General features: G+C 47.2%; 3 protein-coding genes across 3 annotated transcripts; 1 reads left to right on the forward strand and 2 right to left on the reverse strand.

Annotated features, from left to right (window-relative positions):
* Positions 1–532: 532 nt before the first annotated feature.
* On the forward strand, positions 533–2,724 carry LOC9652872 (UDP-glucuronate 4-epimerase 3). The gene is made up of 3 exons (XM_002993160.2): positions 533–666; positions 769–899; positions 1,232–2,724. The coding sequence occupies exons 2-3, from the start codon at positions 876–878 to the stop codon at positions 2,696–2,698; spliced, it is 1,491 nt and encodes a 496-aa protein (XP_002993206.2). The 5' UTR covers positions 533–666; positions 769–875; the 3' UTR covers positions 2,699–2,724.
* Positions 2,725–2,987: 263 nt separating this feature from the next.
* LOC9652856 (scarecrow-like transcription factor PAT1) lies at positions 2,988–5,057 on the reverse strand. The gene has a single exon (XM_002993177.2). The coding sequence runs from the start codon at positions 4,989–4,991 to the stop codon at positions 3,072–3,074; it is 1,920 nt and encodes a 639-aa protein (XP_002993223.2). The 5' UTR covers positions 4,992–5,057; the 3' UTR covers positions 2,988–3,071.
* Positions 5,058–11,141: 6,084 nt separating this feature from the next.
* LOC9652875 (gamma-interferon-inducible lysosomal thiol reductase) lies at positions 11,142–12,790 on the reverse strand. Its single transcript, XM_002993180.2, has 6 exons — positions 12,641–12,790; positions 12,396–12,589; positions 12,277–12,342; positions 12,083–12,220; positions 11,915–12,007; positions 11,142–11,463 (listed from the first exon to the last, which is right to left on the reverse strand). Exons 1-6 carry the CDS (start codon positions 12,723–12,725, stop codon positions 11,329–11,331), a joined length of 711 nt encoding a protein of 236 aa, XP_002993226.1. The 5' UTR covers positions 12,726–12,790; the 3' UTR covers positions 11,142–11,328.
* Positions 12,791–15,236: the final 2,446 nt, after the last annotated feature.

The raw sequence follows: 15,236 nt of genomic DNA on the forward strand, positions 1-15,236 counted from the left end.
GAAAAACCCTAGCAAGCAGTGATCTGTTAATATTTTGGTGCTTACCTCCTGTAAAGACCTAGTGCCGTGATAACAACACACCCTCGCTGGAGCAGTGGCACGCCCTGGCAAGCATAGATCTAACATCGCAAATCCACGCTCCATCCCAGATCTTCATGATTTCCTGCAGTAATCAACCTGCATTCCCCAGATTATCAGCCCAAAGCTGTGAGGGAGCCAAGCATTGACTGATCCACACAAAGCCATGGCGCCTGGCGCTGAAAGGCGTCTGCCGTAAAACCTCAACGCTCCCGCTTCATTTGAGCCGGAGATTATTCCCGAGCATGCATATGGAAATTCTACACGTGATAAATCCTGATAAAGATATCATGATGTTAGGGAAAAGAATGCAGAGGGCCAGGGCTTTCCATTCAATTTGGGTGCTGGATTCCAAAGCCCGTGAATACATTACCGTTCTACAAGAAGATCAGGTTTGACGCACCTCACATTTATTCATTTGGACGCTAAAGCTATTTTATCTGGTTTTAGGGCATCTTTTCTTTGTTTTTTTAATTTTCTAGGAGGCAATCGATCAATCCATCGACGCAGCTGTGGATCGTGGGACGCGCCAGTCGCATCCGTGACCGTGAATGCAGAGATCGCGCGGCCAGATCTGCGCGCCCACCGGTGAGTCTTTCATCCAAATCGCCCAGGGCGAGGGTTTGGGGACGCGAATTCGGGCATGCGGCAGTGAATCCCTGAAAGCGCTCGCCTTTGGGTGCTCTCCAGCTCCAGATCTGGCTGCTCGCGCCGGGACGAGGCGATGATGCTGCTCCTTCGCTCCACATCCCAGCAAGGCGTGGCGTCTCTCTTCTCCGCGTCATAGCCACAAAACAATGCGTCTTCCTCTCTACAGCACGGTAAGCGCGTAGCTAGATCGAGCTCGAGAGTTGTTCTTGCGAGAGATGAGAGAAAAGATTGCCTGATGAGAAAGGAGAGCTAGATCGCAGCAAGAAAGGAGAGAAAGACGGTAGCTTCACAACCAGGGAGATAGAAGTGATGCATAGCGAGGAAGGAGATAGAGATGTAGATTGCGATAAAGAGAGAAGAAGAGAGGCTTAGAGTTTTTGGTGAGGTGTGAGAAAGAGACAAGAAGTAGAGGTTTTCGTGATGAAGTGTAGATTGCGAGAAGAGAGGCATAGAGATTTTTGCGATGGATTTCTCTTACACTTTGCTTCGTGCTCCAAAACAGGGAGAGACACAGGGTCCAGGGAATTGCACTTACTGCAACCTCCTCCTCAAGCAGCAAAGTCCCGGGCGAGCCAGCCGCTTCTGCAAGGCCGCCACCGCCATGCCTCCCTCGGCCGTGCACGACTGCTCCTTCCCGTCCACGCCAGGCAAAGTGAAGATGGAGAGGAGCAACTACTTCGGCAGAGTTGCAAGCCGGTGGCAGTCGTTCGGCCCGGGGAAGATCGTCTTCTGGTGCGTCGCGCTGCTAGCTTTGCTCGTGGTGGCGGTCTTCTTCTACGCGACGTCCCCCGGCGTCCACAACAGCTTCGAGCAGAGCTTGAGCTTGCGGGAGGCGAAGAACGACGTGGTGAGCTGGGGGGGATCCGTGTGGGAGAAGCACGTCCGCCACTCGGCGCACGCCAAGCGAGAGAACGGCCTGGTCGTGCTCGTCACTGGCGCCGCCGGATTCGTTGGGACTCACGTCTCCCTGGCTCTCAAGAAGCGGGGTGACGGAGTGATCGGCCTGGACAACTTCAACAGCTACTACGATCCGTTCCTCAAGCGCGCGCGGCAGGGGCTCCTGGAGAAGCAGGGGGTGTTCGTCGTCGAGGGCGACATCAACAACATCGCGCTGCTGCGCAAGCTCTTCGACGTGATCACTTTCACGCACGTCATGCACCTGGCGGCGCAGGCCGGGGTGAGATACGCGATGGAGAACCCGGGCTCTTACGTCCACAGCAACATCGCCGGCTTCGTCAACCTCCTGGAGGCTTGCAAGGAGGCGAGCCCGCAACCGGCGATCGTCTGGGCCTCGTCCAGCTCCGTCTACGGCCTCAACTCCAAGGTCCCCTTCTCGGAGATCGATCGAACCGACCAGCCGGCGAGCTTGTACGCGGCGACCAAGAAGGCCGGCGAGGAGATCGCTCACACTTACAACCACATCTACGGACTCTCCATCACGGGCTTGCGGTTCTTCACGGTCTACGGGCCTTGGGGGCGGCCGGACATGGCTTACTTCTTCTTCACCAAGGCGATCCTGCAAGGGAAGCCAGTGAACATCTACCAGGGGCCGAACCAAGTGGATCTAGCTCGCGACTTCACTTACATCGACGATATCGTGAAGGGCTGCTTTGGAGCGCTGGACACGGCGACTCCGAGCACAGGGACTGGGGGGAAGAAGCGGGGGCCGGCGCAGCTCCGGGTGTACAACCTCGGGAACACTTCGCCCGTGACGGTGCCGACCTTGGTGGCGATTCTGGAGAAGCATCTCAAGGTGAAGGCCAAGAGGAATGTGGTGAGGATGCCGCGCAACGGGGACGTGCCTTTCACCCACGCAAACGTGACGCTGGCGAGGGTGGAGCTGGGCTACAATCCCACCACGGATTTGCAAACGGGGCTCAAGAAGTTTGTCAAGTGGTATCAGCTCTACTATGGTGGAGGATCATCTTCTTCGTCTTCTTCTTCGAGCAAGAGGAGGCTCCGGCCTTGATATATAGAATGGTTTGGTTTTTTTCCTTTGCTCGTGCTGGGAAAATAATTTGCTTGCTTGCTTGCGTGATTGATTGATTGATTGATTGACCCCCCTTCCCTCTCGAGAGAGCGAGCGAGAGAATTCTTTGCTTTTTGCTTCTTTCGAAGGTGATTTGGCGAGCAGTTTTTTTGGATCGAAAGAAGGCTGATGAAATGTAACAACGTAGCTTCGAATGAAAAATGATAGTACGGAATGAGCAGAGGTACTTCCGAAAGCATATACCGTGGCTGATTATTCCAGAAGAATATACTATTAGGGCAAGAGATTATTCCAAAGAATATGCACACGAATCAAAATACCACCAAAAAATCGATCATTGGGATTGGATCGATCAACACCTCCAGGTGGAAGCCGCGACGATGGGCTTGCCCTTCCAGCCAAGAACAATGCAGCCCTTCTCCTCCACCAGCGTGTAGCCCTCGGATGGATAGTACATGCCCAGCCACGTCTTGACCTCGCCCAAGAACTTGAGTGGCTTGGGCTGGAACCCCGCGCGGCTCATCCTCCGCCGCCACTGGTCCGCCCGCTCGTGGCGCTCCACCCGGTCCGGCCCCTCGCACGCCACGATGTTCTTGATCTCCTCCGCGTAGTGGTACTGCTCGATCTTGAGCCGCTCCTCGCTGTCGCTGGGCAGGATCGCGTCCACCGCGTCGAAGATCGCCGAGTAGTAGTGGAGCGCCTCGATGAATCGCCCCAGGAAGAAGGGGCCGTTGTGGCAGGCGTCCTGCTCCACCAGCGTCAGGATCTTGGGGCTCAGCTCGTGGATGGATTGCAGCACCGACTTGAGCGATCGCCGGCTCTCCTTGACGACGCAGTGGAGCTGGAACGCGCTGTTGATCGCCATGGCCTCGCCGTCGCGGACCTCGAGCATCCCCCGCTGGAGGCTCTCCACGGCTTGGGTCACGGCCCGGAACTCGAATTGGAGCTCCAGGCTCTCGGCCAGGCGCGAGAGCTCCTCGCCCGCCAGGAAGAGCTTGTCGCTGCGATCGCAGCTCACGCCCGTGATCCGGATCGACTCGGGCGGCCCACCGGGGCGCGATGCCAGCCCCTGGAGCAGTGCCGGCCACTGCAGCGCACTGCTCATCCCGAGATCCACGATGTGGACCCTCGATTCTCCCTCGAAGGCGTCGAGGATGGCGGCGTTGGCGGCGAAGTGGCCGAAGGAGAAGTAGGGGCAGAACTCGTAGACGAGGTTGAATCCCTCGTCGCGCAACGCCTCGGGGATCTGGCTGCGTCGTGCCGCCGGCGGTGCCACTGCTGGCTTGTAGGCGGCGCCGCTGAGGCTGATGCTCTGGAGCCCCGCCAGCCGCGCGGTAAGGCCCTCGACGAAGCACGACGTGACGCGCTGCATGGAGTCGCCGCGCGGCGATGCCATTTGCTGGAGCTGGCTGAGAAGGGTGGCGGCTTGGTTGACGTCGCGGCACGCCACTGCCTCGGCGCAGGCGAGGAGAAGCTGGATCAGCCGGATTCCCACATTCGCATCGCCCGATTCGTGATGATCTTGAGCAGCTGCCGGCTGTACTCGCGATCCCTGCTGTTGTTCTTGTTCGAAGAGCGATTGATCTTGGGCATGGCGTTGTTGCTGCTGTTCTTGCTGTTCTTGCTGCTCTTGCTGGTGCTGTAACCCTCGCCAGAATTCCAGGCCCACCGCACCATCGCTCTCCAGCGCCGATATCGATTCCTTGAGCTCGATCTTGTCCTGCAGCACGTCCTCGCGCTGCACGGGATTGAAGACGTCGTTGCTACACATCATCTCCAAGAACTTGGTATCGTCGGAGGAGTTGTATGACGATGGAGCCGAGGCGTGTGTCGCGGAGTGGTTCTGCCAATCTTCGTCCAGGCCGATATTTTGCTGCTGCTGGATGTGATTCTGGCCGGGATCCAAGAGCCGCATCTCGAATTCGTCGTCCGAGGCCGTGGATAGCAACACCTCGGGCTGCCAGATGGAGTAATCCATCCCCGACGACGACGACCTGTGGAGCGAGGAGGAGGAAGAAGGCTGGAGCGATGCCTCTAGATCACCTGTGAGATCGAGTGGCGCAAACACATCCTCGAACTCCTCGTCCGAGCCGCTGGCAGTACCGCCGTGCTTGAGCTTCTTCTGCCGAAAGATTTGCTGCTGCGATGGCGGAGGCGCCGCCGGGATGAGATGATGCTGAGGCGGCGAAATGCAGTTCCCAAGATCGAGGACCGATTTTGGCTCCTCGTGATCGTAGCGAGACGAGCGCCTTCTCTTGGCGATCCCGCTCATACCTAGCTCTCGAGCTCTTCTTTCTTTCTATCCCCAGAATTTAAAAATGCCCCAATTCCTTGGACCCGTTTTAAAACCCCCGCGCAATCCCTGCCGGCCGATCCCTTCGCGCCTTCCACGTGGCGGGATGACACCCATTCTCCATCCCACGTACGGCTAGCCCATAAAGCGTCTGTACGAGACTGGATATTCCGGCATCCCATCGCTACATGTTAAAATATTTCCAAAGCTCTCGACATCGTCGATGGCAAATTCATATTGCCCATCTATGAGAAAATCTTTTTGCCAGCTATGAATGACCACATTCTTTAGTTCCTGGAGTGTGGATGGAACGCAAACTCCAAGCCCCGGGATATTCCAAACCATGGACTGTATAGCCTCAATAGTGTTTTCTCTATAGTCAAGCTGTATTTACATTTTTATATGGTTTCTTTTCTCTCTGTCCCTTTTTTTCCTGGATTTTTTCGAGCTAGACTATGCAATGCAAGCTTTGTCCTTGATGCTCGTCATAAGCCCCAATCGTGACCGTCTGTCAATGGATTTGCAAAGCTGTGGAGCCCTGGTTGTCACCCTTGTAGTGGTCGGCGCAAAGGTATTTCTCTACGTAGTCCTGAAAGAAAGAAAAATCACTATTTAAGTTTAAGATCGTCTATAAAGTTCTAGTCTAAGAATCCTAGAGGGTTTTCTGGAAGGCCGGAAGTAATGCTATAGCGAGAAGCACTGCTCAATTGCAAGAGATGCCAGATCAAACAGGAGCGAGAAACCAAGTAGAAAAAACAGTAGCTACATTCGATCGCGATGGAGAGGAATCGAGGCTTTGTTTTGCTCGGAGAGCACAAACGAGGACAAGCAGTAGGCTCGAGGAGTAAAATATATTGATCAATGCAACAGTTAACACTGTGAAGTAGCAACAGTGCATGGCTCATGAGACAAGGGAAAGATCAAGCAAATCATGACCAAGGTGAGAATCCAAAGGAAAGACCAAACTCTCCCAAAAAAGAAGATAAAATAACACACCAAAGAACAGAAAAACTTCTCTTTCAAATTTAAATAAATAATTGCTACTATATAATCACAAGCTTCATTCAGAATCTTGAGCTTCATTTATTTCATGCTGTGGCTATATTATTTTCCAGTTCTTGTTTCTTCAACTCTTGCATGAGCCCTGATACATACTCCCATTGATCCTCTGGAATATAGATCTTTCTCGCCAACTGAACCGTCTCCCTCTCCTATAATGCGCATTGTAAACCTGACCAAAAAATTCAAAAAATAAAAAAGCAACAAACAAAATTTTTTACATCGCGAGGAGTCCACTTGGTCACCTCCCGACCCATCAAGGTTTTCAGCATCCCCTCGTAAAACAGATGCGAGCTTTTATGAAGTTTTTGGTCTGAACGAAAACCTGGCATTCTGAGCCCCTAAAAACCATGCGAAAAAAAAGAACTAAGAAAAACAATGAAAACGGACATAACATACCCATGGATGGATGAAAAGCCTGCGCACTGGATACCTTCCATCTGGGATCTTAATCTGTTGACAATGAAGATTCGCCCTCCATTCCGCAAATCTCTTCGGATCATTCTCCGACATGGTGGCACACTCCCAGGGACGGTCAAAGGAAGAGCTTCTCTCTTCGTCAGAGGAAAACCTGCAGGGGATTGAGTTAGAAACTGAATATTCTGTTCAGCACTTACAAGCCAAACTCTCCTCAACTAGCTCCTCGTTTTCCACTTGAACAAACTCGTGGATTTCAACATACCCGTAGTACCATGCCCCACACCTGGATGCAAACCGGACGCCACTGCTCCATTCGTGCCCAAGCCAGGTTGTTAATCACAACAGCAGCCAGCTGATAGAGATTCTCGCTACTGCAAGCTTGCAAATGTTTCATGCCAAGAACTTCGAGCTATTTGGCTTCTTACAGACCTTCCGCTGGCGTTTTTCTTGAAGTCCACCGCCACCCGCAGTTCCTCGCGGAGGCCCCTGTAAACTTTGACGAACACATTGGAGTGCATGGGCTGCAGGCTAGTCGGGTCTCCTACATCTTCACCGTCTTCTGCAAAAAGCTCTAGAGTCTCTTTGGCATAGCCCATGACAAACTCGGAGCTGCACAATGGCATCAGATCTATAATATACGTTTTAGTAACGGTTCGTACCTTGCATCTGTCTTGCTCATTCGCCGGACTGAAAGCATCAAGTGATAACTAGCAGCCAACAAAAGAGAGAAAACCTAAGTTTGGGCGTGAACTCCCGGAATGTAGTCAGCAGAAGCTCTTGGATCATGCCCTGCCGTTTATCGTCGCCACCAGGATTTCCAGCTCGGAGTGCTTTGCCAACGGCAATGCTTGTGAGGAGATATGCTGTATTAACAGCTCATCTCAGGGAGCCGGAACTGGTCGTAGTGTGGCATGATCCGGTCTCCGTGATGGATTACGATGAGGCCATGGGAAGTTGTCCGTCGAGCTGACAAGGCGGAGTGTCGAACAAATCCTGAGTCTTATCCTCCTCCTGCGCGTCTTCTCGTCCAGCTCCAAAGCCCTAATGATTTTCGTAAATAGGAATAGTTATTTTTCTGTATAGAATAGAAGATGGAAAGTTCTACTTGTCAATGTTTTCATTAGGTTTTACTAGGCCCTTCTATTTTCTTTCTCAGACCAGCATTAATTTATCAACCTTGGCAAGACTTGCTTGGTCATGGCTAATATTGCTTTCCTGTAGCCATAGCCATAATTAGCACTCATTTCATAATGGCTATAGCTAGCCAATGGCCCTCATTAGCACTTGGAAGTTTGTTTGATATAAATATTATGATGCTGTATACTAATATTAGCGTAGTGGGATTTTGGTAGCCATCGGATTAGTTTTAATCCGAACCACTCACTCCTGTACATAAGTTAGGGTTTTTGGGCTAATTGATATGCACATTTTTGTATTCCCTTTCTATATTCCAAACACTCACATATTATTTTATATTTAGATGATTAAGTCATTCAAAAATAATTAAATTGCTCCATATAGCAAGTCATTAAAGCTTTGTGGGAGGTGGGCTAAACTGTTTTACTTGGTTATTTAATATAAAATAATTAACTTCACCACAATGTTATAAGTAACTAAAGTGTGACTGAGAGATAATATATTTGAATTCAAATAAAAAATGAAGAAAATTACATTTTTTTAATCAATTAAAAGTATTAAATACTTAGAGTTAAGTATCTAGAGAACTAATCTAATTGGGCTAGACCTAAGAGGTAAGGTATCAATAGATTAAAGCTCTTGCAGAGGCATTTGAATGCAGAGAATGGCAAGCGTTGTGCAGAGAGATTGTTTGTCTTGGATCCAATCTTATATTGCATTTATCTTTTTTTACATGTATAGATAGTTTTTAACTTCTGTTCACAAGAGTGTGAATTTGCAAAAAAACATAATGAATTGTAAGCAACTAAAACAAAGAATTTAAAATATAATTCATTAGGGTTCAAATATAAAAAAAAGGGTTACAAATAAAAATGCAATTTAAATTCATAAAACATTCATGAAGATTTAGCCACCAAATGGTTTTTTAGGGCACATGCAGGTGCCCTACGCCAAATGCCAAAAAACCATGCCAAAAAAAGTGCTCAAACATGGGGCAGAAACAAGGAGATGTTGAAGCTCTAGAAGTCTATTAAATTTCAGAGGTACACTATTGTGTCTTCTCTTTGCTAATTAACTAACCACTTTTGCAGGAAGCAGCAAATGACAAAAATGGCATAGCTCATTGCACATACCCAGCAAATGACAGGAAGAAGAGTTCTCTCTCTAGTATGCTTGCGGCATTAAAGCTATAAGAAGCTCCAGGATCTTAGGATCCACGCAATAAGATCTACACAAGTATGTAAAAGTGTGAGTCTTCAACATGGTGTCCTGGATGGAAAAGGAAAAGAGTAAGCAAAATCATGACCAATGCCACAACCTTCCCGAAGAAGACAAAACCGTGAGCAAAAGAAGAACTTCTTTCTCAAACAATCAATAAGTATCACATTCCCAAATCTTGAGCTTGAGTTATTCCAGACGATGTTGTGGCTATAATATTTTCGACGTCTTGTTTCAACTCTTGCATAAGCCCTGGTACATACTCCCACTGATCCTCTGGAATGCCGATCTTTCTCGCCAGCTTAGCCGTCTCCCCTCTCCTATAGTATGCACTGTAAACCTGAAAATGACAAAACAGAAAATCAAAATCCAAGGTACAAAACAAAATTCACAAAAATAAAAAAAAACTTACATCGCGAGGAGTCCATTTCGTCACCTCCCGACCTACCAAAGTTTTGAGCATCCCCTCGTAAAACAGGTGCAAGCCCTCCGACAGCTTTTTCGCTACACTAAAATCTGGCAAGGTTTCCCCCTGAAAAAGCAGAAAAAGAAAAAATAAAACGAATCAAATCAAATCGAAACTTGACATAAGCCACACCCCAGGATGGATGAAAAGCTCGCCCACGGGATATCTCCCGTCTGGGATCTTCATCTCTTGTCCATGAAGCTCCGTCTTCCATTCGGCAAATCTCTTCTGGACCATTCTCTGGGATGGTCGAACAGTCCCTGTGACGAGCTCTTCCTTTTTCTTTAGAGGAAAACCTGCAAAGCACAGAATGGATCGCGTCAAAAGGTGAGCTATAGGAGACGAAATCTGCTGTTCACTTACAAGCCAAGCTTTCTTCGACTAGCTCCTCGTCTTCCACTCGAACAAACTCCTGGATTTCGATGTAGCCATAGTACCATCTCAGCTTGTCCCACACCTGGATGCAAACAGGAGGCCAATGCTCCTTGGATGGTGCCCGAGCGAGGCTTTTTATCACAAACGCGGCCGGCTGATAGAGATTCTCGCTACTGCAAGCAAATGTTTTCATGTAAAAGAACTTCGATCTATACTCACTTTGCGCTGGTCTTGAAGCTAACCGCCACCCGCAGTTCCTTGCGACGTCCCTTGCTGTAAACTTTGACGAACATATCGGAGTGCCTGTGCTGCATGTCAGAATCCAGGGTTTTCGTCCTAGTCGGGTCTTCTACATCTTCATCCTCTTCAGCAAGATTTAGAATCTCTTCTTCGGCATCACCCAGAAGAAAGCCTTCGGAGCTGCGCAATGGCATATCAGATCTACGAGTACGTTTTAGTGACGATGTTTACCTTACAACTCTCCTGACTCTTTTGGATAGAATAGAACGGAGCATTCGCCGGACTGAAAGCATGATCAAGGATAAGTAGCAGCTAATAGGAAAGAAAGAAAAACTCACCCTCTCCATCCCCTTCCAGGAATTCTTCTAAAGCCTCTTCGTCCTTGTTCCTCACGGGGGCATGTTCAGGCAATGGCGAGGTGAAATCGCGGAATGTAGTCAGCAGAAGCTTTTGGATGCCTCGACCATGATCCCGAGGATCTTCGAGAGCTCGGACTGCTTTCCCAACGGCAATGCTCGCAAGGAGATGCACAGCGTTGACGGCTGGGAGCTCCATCTCGCGGAGCCGGAATTGGTCGTAGTGTGGCATCTGGTCACGATGGATTTTAACGAGGCCATACTTGAGAGAAAAGGTGCCTGAGTCGAGCTTACAAGGCGGAATTGTTAACAAACCCTCGCTCATATCTTTGTCCCTGTGCATCTTCTTCATGAGCCCCTCCAGCTCCTGCCACAGCCTTTCTGACTCTCTCCACTTCCGATTAAGCGTGCCAACCACCCGACCCAGCATTTTGGCATCCGCCTCCCACAACATCCTTCAAGCCCTAATCAGCTAGAATTACAATTATTATTCATTTAAACTGATTTTGTATTTAAAATTTATAAACATATATTTTATAATAAATAAACACTCCAACACTCTTAAAGTATAAAAGAGTAGAGTTGTATTATAAAGAAGTTGTTTAGTTACTTAAAGATATATAATTACATGATTGATTATTACATTAGTCAAATGTAAATTTAGAACTCTTACCCAATTTTATTCTAACATATGATAATTGAAGAAAAAAATTTATGCCCACAAATACTCATTTAATAGGGTTTCATATCAATTACTTCTTCTAAGAATTCTTAACAAACCAAATGTTGTTTATTAATATGCAATAAGATTAATCTTGTGATTATAAATTACAAACATGCTTATAATTATAAACTTCATTTGATCAATTGGATTAATAAGTAATAATAAAACTACCATTAAGTAAATCAACTGTTGCTTCATGCAACGCGTAGCAGTTTTTTTTCAATACTATGCCTCTCTCTATCCCTTTTTCTATAGTATTTACACCCATAATAGTGTAGTATTTACATTTTTATATGGTTCTCTCTCGGATTTTTTTCAAAGCTACGCCATGCAAGCTTTGTCCTTGATGCTCGTCATAAGCCCCAATCGTGACCGTCTCTCAAAGGACTTGCAAAGCTGTGGCTTGTGGTCACCCTTGTAAGCGTCGCAAACGTATTTCTCTATGTCTCCGTAGTCCTGGAGGAAAGAAATGATGCCGGTTAAGTTTAAGACCGTCTAGAGAGTTCTAGTGTAATCTAAATGGTTTTCTGTGGAAGCCCGGAAGTAATGATATAGCGAGAAGCACTGCTCAATTCGAAGAGATGCCAGATCAAACAGGAGCGAGAAACCAAGGGGAACAAACAGTCTTTATACACGAGAAACGTTTGGATCACTATGGAAGGGAATCGGGGCTTTTTTTTGCTCGCGGAGATATGTGACAGCACAAACGATGACACACAGGAGTAAAATATAATGCAAGTTCCCTGTGGTGAGACAAGAGAAAGATCAAGCAAAATTATGACCAAGTTGAGAATCTCCAAACAAAGGGCCAAACGGTGGAGTTCTTACCCAAAAGAGGGACACACCAAAAAACAAGAGCAAAGGAAGAAACTTGGAAGCTTAAACTAAGAACAGGAGCTCTTCGTACCTCATATAACGGGTTTCCATTCACGACCACCCATGGAACATATCTGTGCGGAGGATCAAGCTCGCCAGTGATCTTGGCATAGCCTTTTTCGAGCTGCGAGGATCACAAAGTTGGGAAAAAATGAGAAAGACAAAAAAACAGCAAAGAAACTGGAAGAAGAACTCGAACCAGTAAACCGGTAGGTCCTTTGTAGCATTCCTCCACGAGTGTGATGTTGGCGATGGAGGAATTACAACTCTTCCAAGCCTCGGCAGCTATGGCCCTGGGAAGAGATTCGAGACAATAGATAAATGGGAACCACGCATCCTTCGCAAGAACACATTGGTTTTTTCGATTAATAGCAAGACGTAATTGATGCTCACCACTTTTGGCCAGAGGTGGATAGCGCATGACTGGATTATGTTGAGCTTGCACTCGTCGGGTCCGTGCTGCGAAGATCAAAACGAAGAATAATTTGACCAGATAAATCAATGATAAGAACCTGGCAAGTGATGTGACCACTGGAATCCATCCTCGCATTTCCATAGGGGATGATCTTCAGGTCGACAATCTCAATGAGGCCATTTGTAAAGAACTTGCTGAGGTAATTGACGACGAAATTCGCGCAGAAGGGGCACAGCGATTCGGTGTAGAGCTCCACCGAAACTTTCTCCGCGTCCGCGCAGGTCTTAGCATCTGGATCCAAAAAATCTTTGAGTGCTGTAAAGCGATCCAATCTTTACGTACCTGGATCCGCGATCACCACAGCGACGAGGAAGAAGAGCGGCAAGGCCAGCAGCGAAGACGTAAGGCGGTGGTCCGCCATAGCCATCAAACGCGACCTAGAGCGCCAGATATTTTTAAAATTTTTTTGGCCCGGCACACTCTTTAGGGGCTTTGCTTCACATACTTGCCATGGAACTATTTGTAAATCATAGAGTGTGAGTATCAAGAAATATAGATTCCATGAATTCTAATTTCCACGCGAAGATAAGGTCGTACGTGTGAGAGAGCGAAAGCTTCCCTCTACTGAGGAGCTGCACGTAGGAAGACTAGATACATCCCAAATGATGCACCCAGTCTTGAAGCATCGATTTGCAGGAATGTGGCTAAACGAGGAAGTCTAAGAAGCCAAAGCCTGGTCACTATTTAAACAGTTAGATATTAATATAATAGAAATTAAAAATTAGATCATATTAACCTTGAAAATTTTGTGGAAATGTTTATCACTTTATTCTATACAGAGAGAGAGAGAGAGAGCCTTGATAGGTTTAAAATTTACTCAAATATTTTAGAAAAAAGTAAATAAATTTTAAGACTTAATAATGCCTTGTTTCTCTCATAGATCATCCAAGTTTAATTTCTTGCCCTTATTGTTTTGATATTTTTACATGGATAATTTTTCCACCTTTAGAAAAGAAATATTGTACCTAATCTAAATGCCATACTCTAAGAATGCTACTGTTTGCTTCGAGGAACAGAGAGCGATTGAGCAAGTCTGCCAGCAAGCTGCGCGACTTGCGTTAGATAAAGCTTTCATATATTATTATTATAATAAAACTTTTCTCAAGTGATTACATGTTAAGAAGTCTTTTTCATTGGTCTCAAGAATTTATTAGTTAGCTCTTTAAATCCAAAAGATCAAAATCTCATTTTCAACACTAATTCAAGTATGATAACTAGAAATCTCTAGAAGTTGATTTTGAAATTTTATGATCTTACTGATTTAATATGTATACTATAAATCATGGCAATCCAAAGTTGAGCATCTTCTTTATTCATTTGTAAATATTTATGTGATATGCACATGTCATTGTGATTCATTTAATGCCCATATATATCCCTTGGGCAATTAAAATGTAGTAAGGCATTGATGGTAATGAGGCTTAGGTTCTTCTCGAAGATCAGACTCTTGGAAGTAAGCTAGAAGCTGAGGATCGAGTAGCAATCCATAAGTTATTTTTAAATATTATATAAGAAAATATTATTCTGTGAGGGCCAAGTGTACGGTTACAATGCCGTATACTAATATTAGTGTAGTGGATTTTGGTAGCCATCGGATTGGTTTCAATCCGGACCACTCGCTTCTGTATATAAGCTAGGGTTTTTGGGCTAATTGATATGCACATTTCTGTATTCCCTTTCCATATTCCATGCACTCACATTGGTGGAGGTGAGGGGCACCTTTGATTATCCCTGGGGAGTGCTTGGATTTGGGATTTCGGTTTAGATCTAGCTTTTGCATCGTCTAAATCTAGTTTTTTCCATTTCCTTTCTTTTGTTCTTTCCTTTCAGGATTTTGGTTTCGATCTAGCTTTTTGCATTGTCTAGATCTACCATTTCTTTCCAGCTTTTTTGTCATTTCTCTTCTTTTGCTCTTTCTTTTTCGTTCATCTTCATGGCCGATCCACAATCTCCTCCTTTGACTCTAAAGCAGCAGTTGGTTCAATTGCTTGATGCTATGTGCTTGCAATTGAACAACCAAACTCAGTTGATGGCGGCGTTCACGGCACGTGGTACAACTCCTCCTGCTCTTGGTGCCAGTCCTCACGTTCGGCCGGAGTTCTTTCGCGGGAATCCTGGGGATGATGTGTACCATTGGTTCGATCACTTTACGGTGATTGCCACATATCATTCTTGGGATGATGCTCGACGGTTGCGTGAGTTTCCCACATGTCTCCAAGGGACGGCGTTGCAGTGGTACAATGGTTTGAGCGCAGCTACTCGTGGGGATTGGAGTGTTCTCCCGGACGTCTTCAAACGCACCTTCGGACATGCCGATGATTGTGATGATGCTTTCCAACAATTGCATTGTCTTCGCCAAGGGCCATCGGAGTCGGTGATGCAATTTGGCGTTCGTTTCCGAAGTCTTTTGCTTCGTGCGGAGCCAAATATGTCGGAGCGGATCAAGCTAGGAATGTTGTGGCCAGCACTTCGTCAAGATCTTGTCGGACTTGTGCATGCACTTGCTCCTGCCACCCTTGACGATGCTCTTCGCTTGGCACAACGTTATGAGACGTCGCCTCTTCCACTTCTCGCTGCATGTCCTTCCGCTCCACTTCCTATGGGTGATGGTCCTGTTCCAATGGAGGTTGATGCTGCTGCTGCTCGAGTCCAAGGACAAGCGCGAGGATGTGGTCGTGGCCGTGATGTTCGCTGCTGGGCGTGTGATGAAGTTGGTCATACTTATCGGCGTTGTCGTTGTTTTCCGGATTGGCGACCTCCATTTCCTGGGTGGAGACCTTGGCGTCAGCAACGTCCCCTGGGTGCTGCTGCAGTGGAATGTCTGGACACCGAGATGCATCAGGGAAACGAGGAGTCGCGCGAGTAACGGAGGGACCTT

This window comes from Selaginella moellendorffii, unplaced genomic scaffold (genome assembly GCF_000143415.4).
Source record: "Selaginella moellendorffii unplaced genomic scaffold, v1.0 SELMOscaffold_150, whole genome shotgun sequence".
In the NCBI taxonomy this organism is placed as follows: Eukaryota; Viridiplantae; Streptophyta; class Lycopodiopsida; order Selaginellales; family Selaginellaceae; genus Selaginella; species Selaginella moellendorffii.